The 15,911-nt window shown below is 40.8% G+C and overlaps 1 protein-coding gene across 1 annotated transcript; it reads left to right on the top strand.

Annotated features, from left to right (window-relative positions):
- The first annotated feature begins 447 nt into the window (after positions 1 to 447).
- sec22c (SEC22 homolog C, vesicle trafficking protein) lies at positions 448 to 15,600 on the top strand. The gene is made up of 7 exons (XM_084326495.1): positions 448 to 478; positions 881 to 1,095; positions 2,942 to 3,105; positions 3,937 to 4,116; positions 4,580 to 4,698; positions 9,292 to 9,357; positions 10,134 to 15,600. The coding sequence occupies exons 2-7, from the start codon at positions 914 to 916 to the stop codon at positions 10,332 to 10,334; spliced, it is 912 nt and encodes a 303-aa protein (XP_084182621.1). The 5' UTR covers positions 448 to 478; positions 881 to 913; the 3' UTR covers positions 10,335 to 15,600.
- The last annotated feature ends 311 nt before the right edge of the window (positions 15,601 to 15,911 follow it).

The following is a 15,911-nucleotide window of genomic DNA, read 5'->3' on the forward strand; positions in this document are numbered from 1 at the left end:
TACGGGAGGCTGCAATTCTAAACTGGCCACCGTAAATGTCCAAACCCCCCCACCCCCTCCTAATAGACAGTCTCCTCCCCACCGCATGTATATATTCTTTCCCCGCCGTATGTATACTTCTCTCCCACCACCCACCCCCTCCTAATGTACAGTCTCCTCCCCACTGTATGTATATTTCTCTCCCACCCACCCACCCCCTCCTAATGTACAGTCCCCTCCCCATCATATGTATATACTCTGTCAGGATCTATGGGTAACAGTACTGTATATTTGAATACCGTATATGTCACAAATGTATCAGTACTAAATACTCAGTACTCACGTAACGTTAGTGCACAGCTGAACTTATGCTAGGGTTAGCTAGCTAACGTTAGTTGGAATTGGGTATATTTCATTAACATGATGTTGATGTTAGGTAACTAGCTAGTAACTACATACATTTAAATAATACAAAAAATATGAATCCGAGCACGATGAGGTAAGAAGGTAAACAAATACCCCTGTTACTAACCTTAGACGTTTATATTATTAGGTTATCATTTATTGAATTGCAGGTGGTGTAACGTTAACTGTCACTGAGAATGTATTACGTTAAATTGACATGTTGATTTGATTAAAGATCAGATAACTTATCTAGCTTCAGCTAAGATAATCATCTAGTGGCAAGTTATAAACTAGTACAATCATTTGCACATATGATTAATTGAAAATGGGGGACCCTGATGTAAACAAGACAAACGTCTTTCGCTGGTCTGCATCCCCTTAACAATTGTGTGTATTGAGCCGTACAGTATTGTACCCATTCTGCAATCTGTGAAATAAAGTTTTCATTCATTCATTCCTTTACCTCTAATCTCTTGTCTTTCCCTATATCCTATAGGCTGTGTGCTGCTAACCATGAGCCCCGTGGACCATGCCACTGATCTTGTTTGCCTTTGTGGTTCGGGTCAGGGATGGACTCCCCCTGTCGGCATCCACAGACTTTGAACACAACCGGGAGCTTCAGGAGAGGAAGCAGCAGCTGAGGACTATCAGCAAGGCACTGGGCCTGTTTCCTGACAGAGGCACCGTGAAGGGTCAGAACCTCAACATATGGTAAGGATGCGGGACACATCTGAATCGATTTTGCTCCTACCAGATTTCTGAATTGGATCCAAATCTTTTGGATCACATTGCCCTCCGCTGCTTAGCGGCACGGTGGTGTAGTGGTTAACACTGTGTGGGTAGTTTTGTTTACTCCTCGAATCAAGATAGAAGGATATAGAAAGTTAGACACTGGAAGAGAGTTCAAACATTATGTCTTGTATTAATTGAATAATCAGAAAGAATAATTACATGAATCATCGGGTGGTCCATGGATCACAACAGGCTTGTAGACAGCAATGCAGCATATAGCAGAGTGGGCAAGAAGCTTTTTCCCCTCTATTCTAATGGTCTGATATACTCGTCTGACCTAGTGTGTCTTCGCTGGCTGACCAATCCAGTGTGAGACACCTGTGTCCTTTCCCATATGATCCAGCTCGGACCGTGTCCTCGGACAGGGTCCTCGAGGATGCATAGAGTTATGTAACAGGAAATGCACAGGTGTCCAATCCTGGACTGACCAGCCACCTTTCTGGAGATAAAGGGCCCCTTTAACCTTGGCCTAAAAGCCTCTCAGTGTACTATTCAAAAGAAAGTCGACTTATATAATGTCCTCAAATATATATGATAATGATTGTACTGTAATCCTATTTACCAATGACCTTTAACTGAATCAATGTTCCCAATTAACTAATATATATATATGACATACCGTAAGTCTAAAGTCAGCCTGAATATTTCTCAAGCCTGACGTTAATTTCCCACAACTGTCTCCTCACAGCAAGAAGGTCCTGGGTTTGATTATCGCTTGGGAACCAGGTTGCCAGGTACCCAGGTGGGGTATCTCCTGGGCCTTTCTGTGTGGAGTTTGCATGTTCTGCCATGCTTGCAAGGGTTTCTCCCCCAAAAAAGAGATGAAACTCAATGGAAAAACATGCAGAACAGATCGCTAACGCTGAAGACAGACAGGAGCACTTGGATTGGCCCCTGGGCGCGGCCCCCGGCCGCAGCCAGTGTCTGCTCCTGATGAAAAAGGATTTTTTTAAAGATTAGATTAGATTAAAAAAAATGGCTCAGGAGGTAGAGTGGTCGTCTGGACAATCAGAAGGTTTCCGGTTAGATTCCAGCTCCTCCTGGACAGTGTATCGAAGTGTCCTTGAGCAAAACACTTATAACTTCTCCCGATGAGCAGGTTGGCACATTGCATGGTCGCCTCCGCCATCAATGTGTGAATGGGTGAATGTGAGGCATAAGTTGTTAAGTGCTTTGGATAAAAGTGCATAAATGCAGTCCATTTACCAAATGTATTGTCATTATACAGTACAAGTTCAGTACAACGAAAATAAGTTTGGCATCCAACCAGAGTGCAAATGTAACAGCAAAGTGCAATAGTAATATACAATGTACAGGTGACTACACTGGGTATAAAATATATAAATTAGTATTACTGGGTGTAGTCCTAATCAGATGTATGTACAGAGTTGTAATACCAATATGTACAGTGATACTGGTATAAAGACAGTATGGTCGTAGTCATACTGGCCAGCAGCATCACTAGTAAGAGTAGGTAAATGACATGTACAGATATAGATATAGTATAGATAGATAGATAGATAGATAGATAGATAGATAGATAGATAGATAGATAGATAGATAGATAGATAGATAGATAGATAGATAGATAGATAGATAGATAGATAGATAGATAGATAGATAGATAGATAGATAGATAGATACGGTAAGAATATATATATATATATAGCATTATTGTACATGCTGTCATCTGACCTGAAATGCATTCTGGTCAAGCTGCATCCGGCTGTTTGTTTACTAAACACCTTCTCCCCTCTCTCGCCAGCTTCAACTCCTCCGAGGGTGTGTCCTACATGACCGTGTGCCACTGCAGCCTCCCTGTTGCTATGGCCTTCTGTTTCCTGGAGGATCTCCGCTGGGAGTTCACAGCATGTTTCGATAGCACTACAGTTGCCTTGGCAGCCAGGCCGTACCCATTTTTGGAATTTGGTGAGTGAGGAAGGCAATAGTGAGGTTTGCCGGTGATATTTGTGGATTAGCTTAAAACGGAATGTGTTGTTTAGCCTCATTGTTTCAGATCCATCCATTCATCCATATGAATTAGGGCGGGTCAACATAGCCAAAATAGCATGTCATATTTTTGACAGTATACAGGTATTTGCCTATTTTGTTTGTTGTACATTTGACTTAAAAAAAAACCTGTTAAAAACAAAAAGTAAACATATATACCGGTAGACATGTTGGATTGTGGTGGCCCCACACACACTCAATACACACACATATGACCTTTTTATTTGACCACTATGAGTAGCATAGATGTTTGTTAGGGGGATTGTGTTTCTTCCTTGAGTGCTTATCCTTATCATTAAGGCACAAGTATCTTGTGTTTTATTATAAATAGGGGGGATTGGGTTGGGCGGAGTGAAGCCTGCTCTGGCTCTTGAGGGTGGTCTTCCTAGGTATTGGGTCACCACCTTCCTCTCTTCCCTCTCCTCAGTCCTCAGAATAAACTGAGTAGCATAGATTTGTGGCAAGGGGATTAGGTTTCTTCATTGAGCGTTTATCCTTATCATTAGGGTACAAGTATCTTGTGTTTTACTATAAATATTCTGTTCTCATCCAACTTCCCTTGCAGGTTCATTACAATGCTGCAATATGTAGTTTTTATATTTACAATATAAAATAAATGATCACTTATGACTGAAATGTAAAATGCATAGATTTATGGAGATCTACACAGATATTCCTTAAAATGCAGTATACCTCCCATCATTAATATGAAGGCATTATTCTTTGATCCTCATCACGTTCCACTGACAGACAGCAGCATTCAGAAGCTGAAGCAGCAGTACAACCAGAGTGGTGGTCCGGCCCTGGATGTCACACTGGCAGAGGTCGAGGAAGATCTCAGAATCCATCCCCCCAAAGTTCTTACCCTGGAGGACGTGGTGCTCACTAATGGGGCAGCCAATGGCCATATGGAGCAGGTTCCCGGGTCTGGTAAGGCGTTGGCATCGCATACACCATGAATAAGTACTCTTCCCACTTCAACACGTATAACTTCTTACACATTTATGACTAACATTTCAATTACTCATCCACCAGGGTTACTCAACCAGTGGGTTTCAGGACCGTTCTGACATCCCCAACACCTAAACCCAATTTATCTACAATTTCAAATACAATAGTGAATCTCTAATATGCAGAAATCTATAATATCAAGAAACATTTCACAGCCATTGTATTTTTATACAATGAAAGACTTTGCATGCGTTTGGTATTGTAGGAAAACTTAACTTCTTATCTTTAATCTGAGTCATTTTACACATCAGTCAGATGGACACAGAGGTCAGTGGAGCTTTTAGTCACATGAAAAAATGGGGAAACGGTTCTCATATAATCTACCGGACGCGTTTCGTTATTCTGGATAACTGATAATGATTCTGTGTTTCTCCTTGTCCAGGTCAGAATGTAAGGCTGGCACCGGTCACAGCCTCAGGCATCCTCTCTCTGGTCCTTAACATCATGTGTGCTGCTCTGAACCTCATCCGCGGCGTCCATCTCATAGAGTACACGTTCCAGGTATGGGTTAGTTCTGGTGCCAGGCTAATCCAACACATTCTTATTAGGATTAGTCAGTAAATCTCTTTAAATAAACAAACAATCCAGAATGCTAATGCCCTGCTAGATTGTGCCTTGTGCAGGCCAATATCATTACTAAATATGGATGTAAAGATCCTTGCCAAGGTCCTGGCCCACAGATTGGAGGATACTCTTCCCTCTCGTATATCCCCCAATCAAACTGAGTTTATAAAAAGAAATGGCCAGAATGCTAATGCTTCATGACCCCATGTAGACACAATAACATACATGTACCAACCATAACTCTGTACCATAGCATGTACAATAATGCTGTATATACTGTATATATATATATTTATTCTCACCGTATATATATCTATCCACACCTGTCTGTACTTACCTGCACGTAATCCATTTACATATTTGTAGATACTATTTCTATATCTGTACATATCCCTTACCTACTCTTACTAGTTACGCTGCTGGCCAGTATGACTCACTACCATAGTGTCTTTATACCTGTATCACTGTACATATTATATTACAACTCAGTAGTACTAATTTATATTTGATACCCAGTTTAATCACCTGTACATTGTATATTACTATTGCACTTTACTGTTACATTGGCACTCTGGTTGGATGCCAAATTTCTTTTCATTGTACTGTACTTGTGCTGTATAATGACAATACATTTTAATCTAATTTAATCTAATATAATCAGGGGGAATTCTATAGTAGAACCTTTCAATGTTTCGAAACAATTACACGATATGAACACATGCGTGCCTCATACAGGTCCTTTTGAAATGTCTGTGTGGAGGAAATTGGGAGGACCCTGGAGTTTGCTGCAATCCAAGAATTGAACTAGGTTGTTCCTTTTAGGAAAGCGGAAGACGTTGTTTTCGGATTGTAGTACCTTTGTAACTGTTAGGGGAGAACAACCTACCCTACACTGTGTTTGTTTGTTTGTTTGTTTGTTTTGAACAGGTGTGCCATGGTCATTCAGAACAAGATAATTGCCAAGTTACATCTAGCAAAGCAGTTTTGTGGTTAAAAGTGAAGTGCTTACTCACTCTTGGGAGTAGTTGAGTAGTATCAATGCACTGTACACTAGGGGCTGTCAAAATCTGCCAAAACTTAAAGGTCCCATGCATTATAAATGGCCTTTTCCAGTGTTTAGCAATGTTTCCTAGCAATGGGGGATTATATCAATGTGGTCTGTGTCATTAATGATCATATTGACTCATCAGTCTAGTCTTGAGTTCACGAGATCTTCCCTCACTCAACTAAGCCGTTCTGATTTGACAGTATTGCTGACGTGAATAAGGTACTGATTTGCATATCTCCGCCCCCTCAACAGCAGAGCGAGTGGAAATACCTTCACTTCCTCAAAGTGAAGTGAGGCAGAGAACAAGCGAGAGAGGGAGAGGGAGAGGGAGATAGAGATAGAGATAGGAGCTTCTGTCGGGGAAACAAACACACGCATTTTACACACAACCTGACAGCGCGAGCGGGGGAAACACAAACACACATGCATTTTACACACAACCTGACGCGTGGCGCTTCTCCCTGGTAGAGAGAGAGAGAGAGAGAGGGACCGCGGCGCAGGAGTGTGTGAAACACAAACACACACGCATTTTACACACAACCTGATGCGCGGGGCTTCTCCCTGGTAGAGAGAGAGAGAGAGAGACTGCGGTGCAGGAGTGTGTGAAACACAAACACACACGCATTTTACACACAACCTGATGCGCGGGGCTTCTCCCTGGTAGAGAGAGAGAGGGACCTCGGGAGCACTCCATATCACTGTCAAAATATCTTTGCGCACGCTCCCACGCTCACACCCGTATTCCGATCCGTGCAATAATATTCACAGAGGTATATATTGTCATTTGAAACAAGTTACCAATGCATTGTCCCGTGGGATTATGCCCCGCTGCGGTGAAATTAATTAGTATCCCCATCAATCTATCTATCTCTCTCTCTGTCTGCCAGTCGCAGACAGTCGGGTGATTGTCACTCAAAACGCTTATGGGCGGAGCCAGGCCAACACAGCATGAAATCCTGAGGTTGAAAAATCTTGCTTTTGAGTACTTAATTAAAAATATAAAACAATGCATTTTTTTGAAAAAAACTTTACAGATGTGTTCCATAGACTCACAGGAATTGTGTAAAGTTGTCCAAATAGTGCAAGGTATAGCAATGCATGGGACCTTTAAGTTTGATTATTCTTTCTAAAAAGAAGCACATAGGTTCGAACCATTCGACTGTCTATTATTGTGCGTTATGTCCACAAGAGGGCAAACCAATACTACGAGAGACATCTCTCAAGCAGGCCTACCTCTAACCACAATTTCTCCATCCACTCTTTCCACCTCCAGCTGATTGTAGTGATGTGCAATTGCCCATTCTCTCTCTCTCTCTCTCTCTCTCTCTCTCTCTCTCTCTCTCTCTCTCACATTCCTCCTAACACACTCCTCTCAACACTCACAGAATACAAAACAAATCCATCTACCGTGTACCTGATTGATTGATTGATTGATTGAAAACTTTATTAACAGATTGCAGAATGGGTACAATACAGTACAGCTCAATACACACAATTGTTAAGGGGATGCAGACCAGAGAAAGACTGTCACTCTGGTGGACTACATGTTGACAGGCCGACTTTTGGGTTCAAAATGGTTTGGGAAGAAAATATTTCTCAACGCAAATAGCTGTTAACACTTTGGAGGCCAAACCCGAGATAGTCCGGGTAGGGCTGGGCGATATGGCCTAAATATGATATCACGATATTTTCTGACCTTTCGGCGATACACGATACGCATCACGATGTTTTTCTTTTTTTCCCCAAACAATTCATTATGAGGCTTACCAAGACAGTATTTGAGTTTGCAAGCTAACATTAAAGACAAAATAAAATACCCATGCATTTAGCATTTTTATATTATATATTAGATTTAGATTATTGGATTATTAGATTATATATTGCATATATTTAGCAATGAGATATTATATGATTTAGATATGAAATATGATGAATTGAAAATGGGGGACCCTGATGTAAACAAGACGAAAGTCTTTCTCTGGTCTGCATCCTCCAGTCCACTGTTGACTGTTGTTGTATTGAGCTGTACTGTATTGTACCCATGCTGCAATCTGTTAATAACGTTTTCATTCAGACGGCAAACAGAATCATTTTGATTGACAGTCGCGTCTGCCAATTATGTCACACCGCTTGCACCCGCCCTGCTGTTCTTAGCACCAATCGGCAAGCGCATATTCATTTTTTACTTCCGCCATTGGAGAGCTCAATGACAACAACAATGGCAGTGGTAGCTCGCCGCGGCCGACGTTTAGCTTTTAGCTCCGCAGAATGACTAAACGACTGGAGGCATAATGATTTTACTGCAACGGATGTTATAATAAAAGCCTTTCCATACATCTGTCTGATTGAAAACTTTATTAACAGACCGCAGAATGGGCACAACTGAGTCAGCACGGGCTGAGATATGAACGACTAATGCTTGCTATATCTAGGTCGACCTCGGACGTTGCTATGTAAATACGCTGATGTTATTGAAAGTGTAACTATATAACGTTAATGCCACAAAACGAATGCCTTTGTTATCATAAGTAGTAACTTTTGATGCAGTAGTGTGTGTGTGGGGCGGCGCTGTTCAAAAGTGTCAACGTGTGGACCAGATTGACGTGACACAAGCCTCTTGGGCAAAACATCACGATATCCACGATACGTTTAAAAAGTGTATCGTTAATGAACTGTACCCGATATTTATATAATATCGTCATATCGCCCAGCCCTAAGTCCGGGTTAACTTGCCATTTTTTTAATCGACACAATGCTTGCTAATACATTGCGCCTGCATGACAAGTTGACAACTGTAATTACACTCGCCATTAGTAGCAACACTTTATGAGAACAACATCCATTCCTCCAGTTCTCCTCTCTCTTTCTCGTGCACGAGATTGGCGCTACATTGAGGATGCTGTCGCCAAAGTATTTCCAAACGGGGCTTTTTAGATAGCAAATCACTCTTTCCACGGCCAAGTTGCCATCATCGCCACGTGGTTGTTAAATGAGTTTGAATTAGTTTCAGCTCATACTAGACATACATTTAATTTCCAATCCGCAATGAAATTAAAGTGACTTTATCGAACATTCGTTGACAGCCCTACTGTACACTAACAATGATGTTCGCTTAGTTAACTAAGTTGCCTACCGTCCCTTGAGTACTATGTTCTACAAACTGCTTCATGGAGGCACCTGTACTCTTGGAATTCCCATTGTCACAGCACATGGTTGGAGTTGAGATAAGATAAGATTTTTTTTTTTTTTTTATTGTCCCTGTGATGGAAATTGTCACTTTTGACAGAACCACACAGCATTTACTAGGGCAAGAATTGGTAAGAATACAAAAAATACAAAATAAATGTAATAATTGATAAGAAGTGAAAGCACAAAATTCGATATATTATGTACTACAAACATTTAGAGACGTTTGTGAACTGAAATTCAATCTGAATGCAGAATTCGGTAATTCATTTTTCACATTCCTTCCTTTTACACAGGACGACTATGAAGGAATATGGAATGTCGTGGCATTTCTCCTGGCGTTTGTTTGCTGTATTTGTCAGGTACAGTACAGGTGCAGTGAATGTTGTTTGCATACTAAACACACACATCCCTGTGTGTCTGGCTGTCCGTAACTGCGATAACACCTGCATTCCTTATCCAATATGGATCAGGTTTGATGGACAGCCAGCCAAGGACCTGTACTATTGATTTGTTTGTTTGTTTTGAATCAGTCTGAGATTGACGGCACCAACCAAGGTCAAAGTTATAGTCATTGGTATGTATGGGGAGGAGTTGGTATCAGGGCCGGACTGGTACAATAATTCATTCCAGGCGAACACACACACACACACACACACACACCACACACACATTCTATTCAATATAACTTACCAAACAGCACTCAAGTCCAGTGACTACCGCAGGTGCTGTATTCAGACTAAGTGTGTGTGTGTGTGTGTGTGTGTGTGTGTGAGTGAGTGAACTCCTCCCCATACATACATGTGCGATTTAGAATCACTCACTCACTCATTCACTCATGCACAGTTAGCCACTCTTCCCTTAGTGGCAACTCACTGGCATGTAAGACCAGTTCAATCTAAGTGAGAATGCTTTGCATTTATGACACTGAGCGCCCCTTGTGTTAAAGATGGCAAGATTTTAAATAGTTTGAAATGAGGACTACAATTACGTGGAATAAGCATTTTGTATGGTGATTGAATCTACACTGTCCTTGTTTCAAATGATCAAAAACCTTAGTTAGGGCTTCTTTAACTGAGCCGTCGCTATTATCCCTCTGATAGTTATGCGATGACCTCTGACCTCTGTGTGCCAACAGTGCCACCTGTACCTGTTCCACTCGTCTCTGAAGAAGTGGAAGTCCTTCGCCCTCCTGGGTGTGATCGTCGTGTGCAACGCATACCTGTTCGGCCCGAGGAACGCCTGGCAGCTGCTCTTCCACGTGTCCGTCGCCTCGCTCTCCACCCTCCTCATCCTCTCTCGCAAACTCCAGGACAGGACGGACGACTGTGGGGTCTGAGGGGAGCAGGTGGAGGACGGTTTAGCGTGTGATACCACTCCCACCAGCTCGCTCCCCATTGGCCTCCTGGTGCAGGTGAGAGAGAGAGGGAGAGGAGGTGGCCGACTTGTTTCACCAGAGGACATCGAGGAAGATGTCCAGTGACTTTTATATGAGAGGCAAAGCATTTAACGTCATCATGAATGACAAAAAAAATTATAAATGATTAATATGGATTATTCATATTTTTCTTACACACAGTAATTAGTTGTAGTTGCACTTTGTGTAAATTTTTTCCAAGAAGGATAGGGAAAAGGCATTTTATTTTAGCTGACTTGATTCCTCGATGACAACTTCTACCTACAATTAGTAATAGGCCCACGGGCAAATGAGATGAATCAAGTAATTCTCAGAACTATAGGATGTAGTAAAGGGAATTTTGATTATATTTAAAAGGAAAGATTCAGTGATTTTTGGACCTAAATGTAATTTTGCTCTCTTACCAATCATGTTGATTGCCACTAAGAACGTCGGTCTCAGGAAGTTGAGTCAAAGTGGTTGTTACGGGGTGCCATCTTTGAAGGATCACTTAACTCATTCAGGGCCAACAGCGCCCTCTGCTGATGGCCCTTCGGTGCTAGTGCTTTATCCAATGGAGGATAGGACTTATTTGCGAGTGCTTAAAACATATCAAATATAATAGCAATAGATCTAAATAACACAGTGATCGTCAATGAGTTGCTTCCAGTCAACATGCACGAAACAGATAATTATTTCATACATACATTTCCATTTTATACCATGATGAATATCAATATATTTCTAGGGCGTTCTGTCTCGTCTCAATAAACTCCAGCAAATTGAGCTTAAATGGATTTCCTTAGAAATCGTGCCATTTGTCGCTTGATTTATGAATAGTTTTCAAAAAAACGCTAGATTATCGATAGTATATGTGTCCTCATGCACGAAGAGAAGTGGGGTCTGAAAAATCGCTTCTCCGTACTTTGGTCGGCGCGAACCTCACACACACGCGCGCTCCGATGGCGGTGAAAGGAACATCTGATTAACCCAAGATTCGTAACATAAAGTCCTTACCTCATTATATATTATATATCCCAGTCCATCTGTTATAATGATACTGCATGCCCGAGAAGTAAAACCTCGACGGAGTTATTATTTTGATGCACAGTCCCAGCCAATCCAATCCAATGATGTGCAATACCATCCGGGAGACGATAGGTGGCGGTATTTGCCCTTTGCGAGCTCAGACCCATTCCCAATGATAACGTCAGGCTGGATGGATGAAAAATGTATGGATATCGCTAATAAAAGAAATATCGATTAAAACCCGAGATTTCTCTGGTTTGGCTGGATGGATGAAAAATTTATGGATATCGCTAATAAAAGAAATATCGATTAAAAAAATGGCAAGTTAACCCGGACTATCTCGGGTTTGGCCTCCAAAGTGTTAACAGCTATTTGCGTTGAGAAATATTTTCTTCCCAAACCATTTTGAACCCAAAAGTCGGCCTGTCAACATGTAGTCCACCAGAGTGATCCTGTACAAACGGCAGTTTGCCCAGAGACATCTGACGTCGGCTTCCTGAGCCGTATTGTTTTCCACGCTGTGGTTTAAAACGGCACACTTCCAATGTTAGCCTTTCTTGTCTATGTCAATGATTCTAAATGCGGCAGGACAAGGGTGCCGCAAAATGCCATCTGTAGATTGTACAGAAGAAGTGTTTTTTTTTCAATTTATTTCTTAACAATATGTTTATTGGTATTTTTCTTTTTCTGTTTACAGCATCAGTATACAGTGATCAGACAACATCAAGTCAGATTCCATTTTTGCACACCTTGAGTACCTAGTAAGCCCAGCTACACCTGTCTGAACAGGTGCCCATACATCTATACCAAACAAATAAATATCTAACGGTACATCCTTTCTCATCAGAGGGCAAATAATGACACTTACATTTTCATTCATTGCAAATTTGCAATATATCTCCTTACCCTGTGTGAAGATCTACATTACATCGACTTGTCTTTCAAATGTAGTCATGCGGATAGAGGCCTCCAACGGAATGCCCGTGCTTAGAGTGTTTTTACTCATTACATTCATCACTACTTAGTTTTCTTCTGTGGAATCTACAAATGGCATTTCTGGGCCCAACTTTATACCAACCCATTTGAAATAAGTAGTATAGCAACAGGAGAGGCTGCAGGCAGCGGTATACTGAAGACGGGAGCCCACCGCGATGCTGAAGCAAATGCAGAGCTTTGTATTCTCGTGCACAAAAAGAAAACTATAAAAGAAGGAAGGGTCATTGCGTCACATGTAGCGTGGGAACACACAATATTGGAAACTTTCAGTTTGGTCGACATTGAGTTGAATGGGATCACCATCTCTTCGTTTATGTCATTTAAACAGGTTATTACCCCGGATGTCAGAATCATCGGACATGTATTGCATTGTTAACAACGTTTGATATATTGGTATATGGTATATGTTGAATTTTAACATGGGCTTCAATAGAACTGACACCAAAGTCTGGCACCAAGCAGAGCATAGAATGCAGGTATTCTGACGTGATGACCCTTCCTTCTTTTATAGTTTCCTTGAACAAGTATGCCGTCACCTTAACACCAGAAGGTGTGACAATTAAACGACACCCGTCACAGATGTTCCCTGTAGCAGTCAACAGGTTTGACGAGGGAGAGAGATCACCAAAAATCACCAAACTTTACATTTTTAAGACAAATAGCTCAGTCAAGGTAGGATTCAAGGTAGGATATTCCTGATTAACTTCAGAGGTGTGTGGCAATAGTAAATTCACCGTCCAATCAGAAAAGTGTTGGTACAGAGATGTACAGCAAGATGGATCTGTTCTTTTTTCACTCAGTTTCTCGCCAACGTTTTTCCTGTAGGGAGACACAGGTTGTGTTTGCCTCACGCTTCAATTTGGTTGTGCCTAGGTTTTTAGATTAATTTTCTCCTGTAATTCAGCTCAGTATTATTCTCGCTATCGACGGTCATTGGTTATCTTTGAAAACGATTCAGGGTTTACATAAAGTGAGGTATCACGATGCTACGGGCCTTACGTTCATACCTCATCTGTTCGGTGGTTGCCGTTCGTTCTTTCTTGATTAGTGAAATCGTTACCACCTGTTCTTTTCTCGGTAGCAGTGTGATTGTTTCCTTATTGTTTTAAATTTAGGAGTCAAATGAAATAGTCTGGTAGTGTTGATATCGTAATACTGCGTGTGTCGGTCGCCGTTAGGCTCAGAGGTAAAAATCTGATGCAGAGATGTAAATGTAAAGATATGGTATCTTTCACGCCTTACTCTGTCAGTGCAGATAATATCATATACCATAATATATTATGGTCCATCTCTTAAGTTCAACAACCGGGATGAGTTTTACCGGCAGGCGCTCAATTCATTTTGAGCGCTCAAGTCTAAGGGCTCTTGTTATTTAAAGACTTTAATAGATATTACTTTCTGTAGAGAGAGAGAGGTAAATGATTTGGTCGTATGTTCATATCAGAAATAATGTGTGATATTATCTATTTACATATGTAGTCTATTTTTTATCTGAAAAAAATACAAAAAACATCTGAACGACTCTTTTGAGCGTTTTTCTTTTGGACAATCTTAGGAAAACTTAAAAAGGTTAATGATCTCATGTGTCAACCATTTCTATTGATGCTCAGTGCGCTCAAGGTTGAGCCTTTGACCATGAGTGTACAAGCACTAAATCTGATGTGTTCGATTGTGAATTATTTTCGTTGAGATTATGATTTTGTTTATGATTACTCTGCACTATTGATTATTTTTTCTGTTTTGGCTACTGAATCTGTTCTTAAATGTGGTATAGCCTGAACCAGGCTCAGCTAAAGTTGTTTCTAAATCCTTATTTAATCTTTGGTAAAATTATGTTTTAGCTTTTTTGTTTTAACTATAGTGTTCCTATAGGTAAAGATATCACATTGTTTTGATATGTTAGCAAATATAGAAGATCCTTACTTCAAAATAATAGTGCTGCTAATCAGTATAGATAATATACTAAGTGTATGTCTTTAATTTATTTTTGGTTGTTTTTAGCATTATGTATATTGATAGCTGCTTAAAATTGTATTAAGCTTAAATGATGCAATTGATGTCCAGTAAGTGAGGTGCATAACTTTATTACAGGAGTTTACTGTTGGAAATGTCATGGCTGTATTGGAATAGAGGCCTTGCACGGAATGTTTGTGTACCGGGTAGTTCTCTTTCTTCCAACATGGCTGCCTGTAACCATTGGTAACCACTTTAAAAAGAAAACGCCCAATTTCTGTGCGTAAAATGTGGCAATGGACAGGTGATTACCCTGCTCATCTGTAGTGTCCAATATAGGTCCGATTGATCGCAACGGCCATCTTGGATAAAGGATTACAGAGCAAGAAGTTAAAAAGTAGATTTGTGATATTTAAACAAAGAAATCACTATGTGTATCAACTTCTACGTTTTCATTAGGACTTAAGTAATGATTAGATATTTTTTGCTACATTTGACAAATCGCAGGGTGACACTTCCTTTGCCACCGTCGACTACTGAGAAGTGCTTGATCATCTTGATGGCCCAATGAATGACATTTGTGATCGTTGCCATAACTGTTCTAAAGTACGTATGTAGAACCAAATGATGAGGGGGAGGTATTCTGTTTTTTTTTTTATTGTACCGGTCAGTCTGAAATGCTTTGTCAAATGAAGGACGTGTGTGTTTGCCTATTGCATACATAGTGCTGCTTTTCAACCCATCATTCTTACAGTAGAACAATCACGACACACGAGGAGCATGCTGTGGCAGCTGGCTCTTGACATTTCACTCCGATGTTTTCAGTGATTAGGTAGAACAAATAACCTTCAGGTTCAGAGTTGGCTTCCTGCTTGTCACGTTTTCTAAGGTGGTTTCATCGTCCTCCATTGAAATGTGGAATTAATTCAAAAGGAAGGAAATTTGTTTGTAGTTTAAATTCACTCACTCATATTCAATCACTCTCAAGGTTAGAGTGGCATTCTTGTCTCCTTCAGACTGGGAAATAAGGCACACTCCTATGCAGAGGTCTACGCCTGCACGTCTCACACATACACGCCTGACACGGTTGCTTGACAGCGAAACATCGTCCAACTCTCTGTGTGTGAGTGTGGAAATATGTTTTGTACTCATGGTAGCTGCCAAATACACTGATGATGATGATGTTGTTGTTGTTGACAACAGGGCTTTATGTCATTCCTGCAGTGATGAAACTGACATGTCATTAATAAATACAGTGTGGTTTTCGTTCTTTTTTTTAGCTGATGTGTGATTTGTGCACTCTGTATAGACGGTTTACAATAACCTTCTAAAAAGGACCCAAGTTTATTCCCTGTTGCAGTGTTTTGCTATTGGAATAACTAACAGGAAATACATTTGGGTCCAAACTGTTCCCTAGCGAGTAGCGACAGAATTCCTGTGAAACCGTCTACATGACAGTTTCAAGACATAAATCGACTGTATTTGATTAAATAGACTTAGGTCCAAGCTGTTACTTAGCAACAGAATTCCACTTCAAATGTC

The sequence above is a fragment of the Notolepis coatsorum genome (genome assembly GCF_963971535.1).
Source record: "Notolepis coatsorum genome assembly, chromosome: 12".
NCBI lineage: Eukaryota > Metazoa > Chordata > Actinopteri > Aulopiformes > Paralepididae > Notolepis > Notolepis coatsorum.

Coding starts and splice junctions, on each gene's coding strand:
- sec22c (XM_084326495.1), top strand. CDS start 914: ATGCCACTGATCTTGTTTGCCTTTGTGGTTCGGGTCAGGGATGGACTC. Junction 1,096..2,941: donor GGTCAGAACCTCAACATATG/GTAAGGATGCGG, acceptor CTCTCTCGCCAG/CTTCAACTCCTCCGAGGGTG. Junction 4,117..4,579: donor GGAGCAGGTTCCCGGGTCTG/GTAAGGCGTTGG, acceptor CTCCTTGTCCAG/GTCAGAATGTAAGGCTGGCA.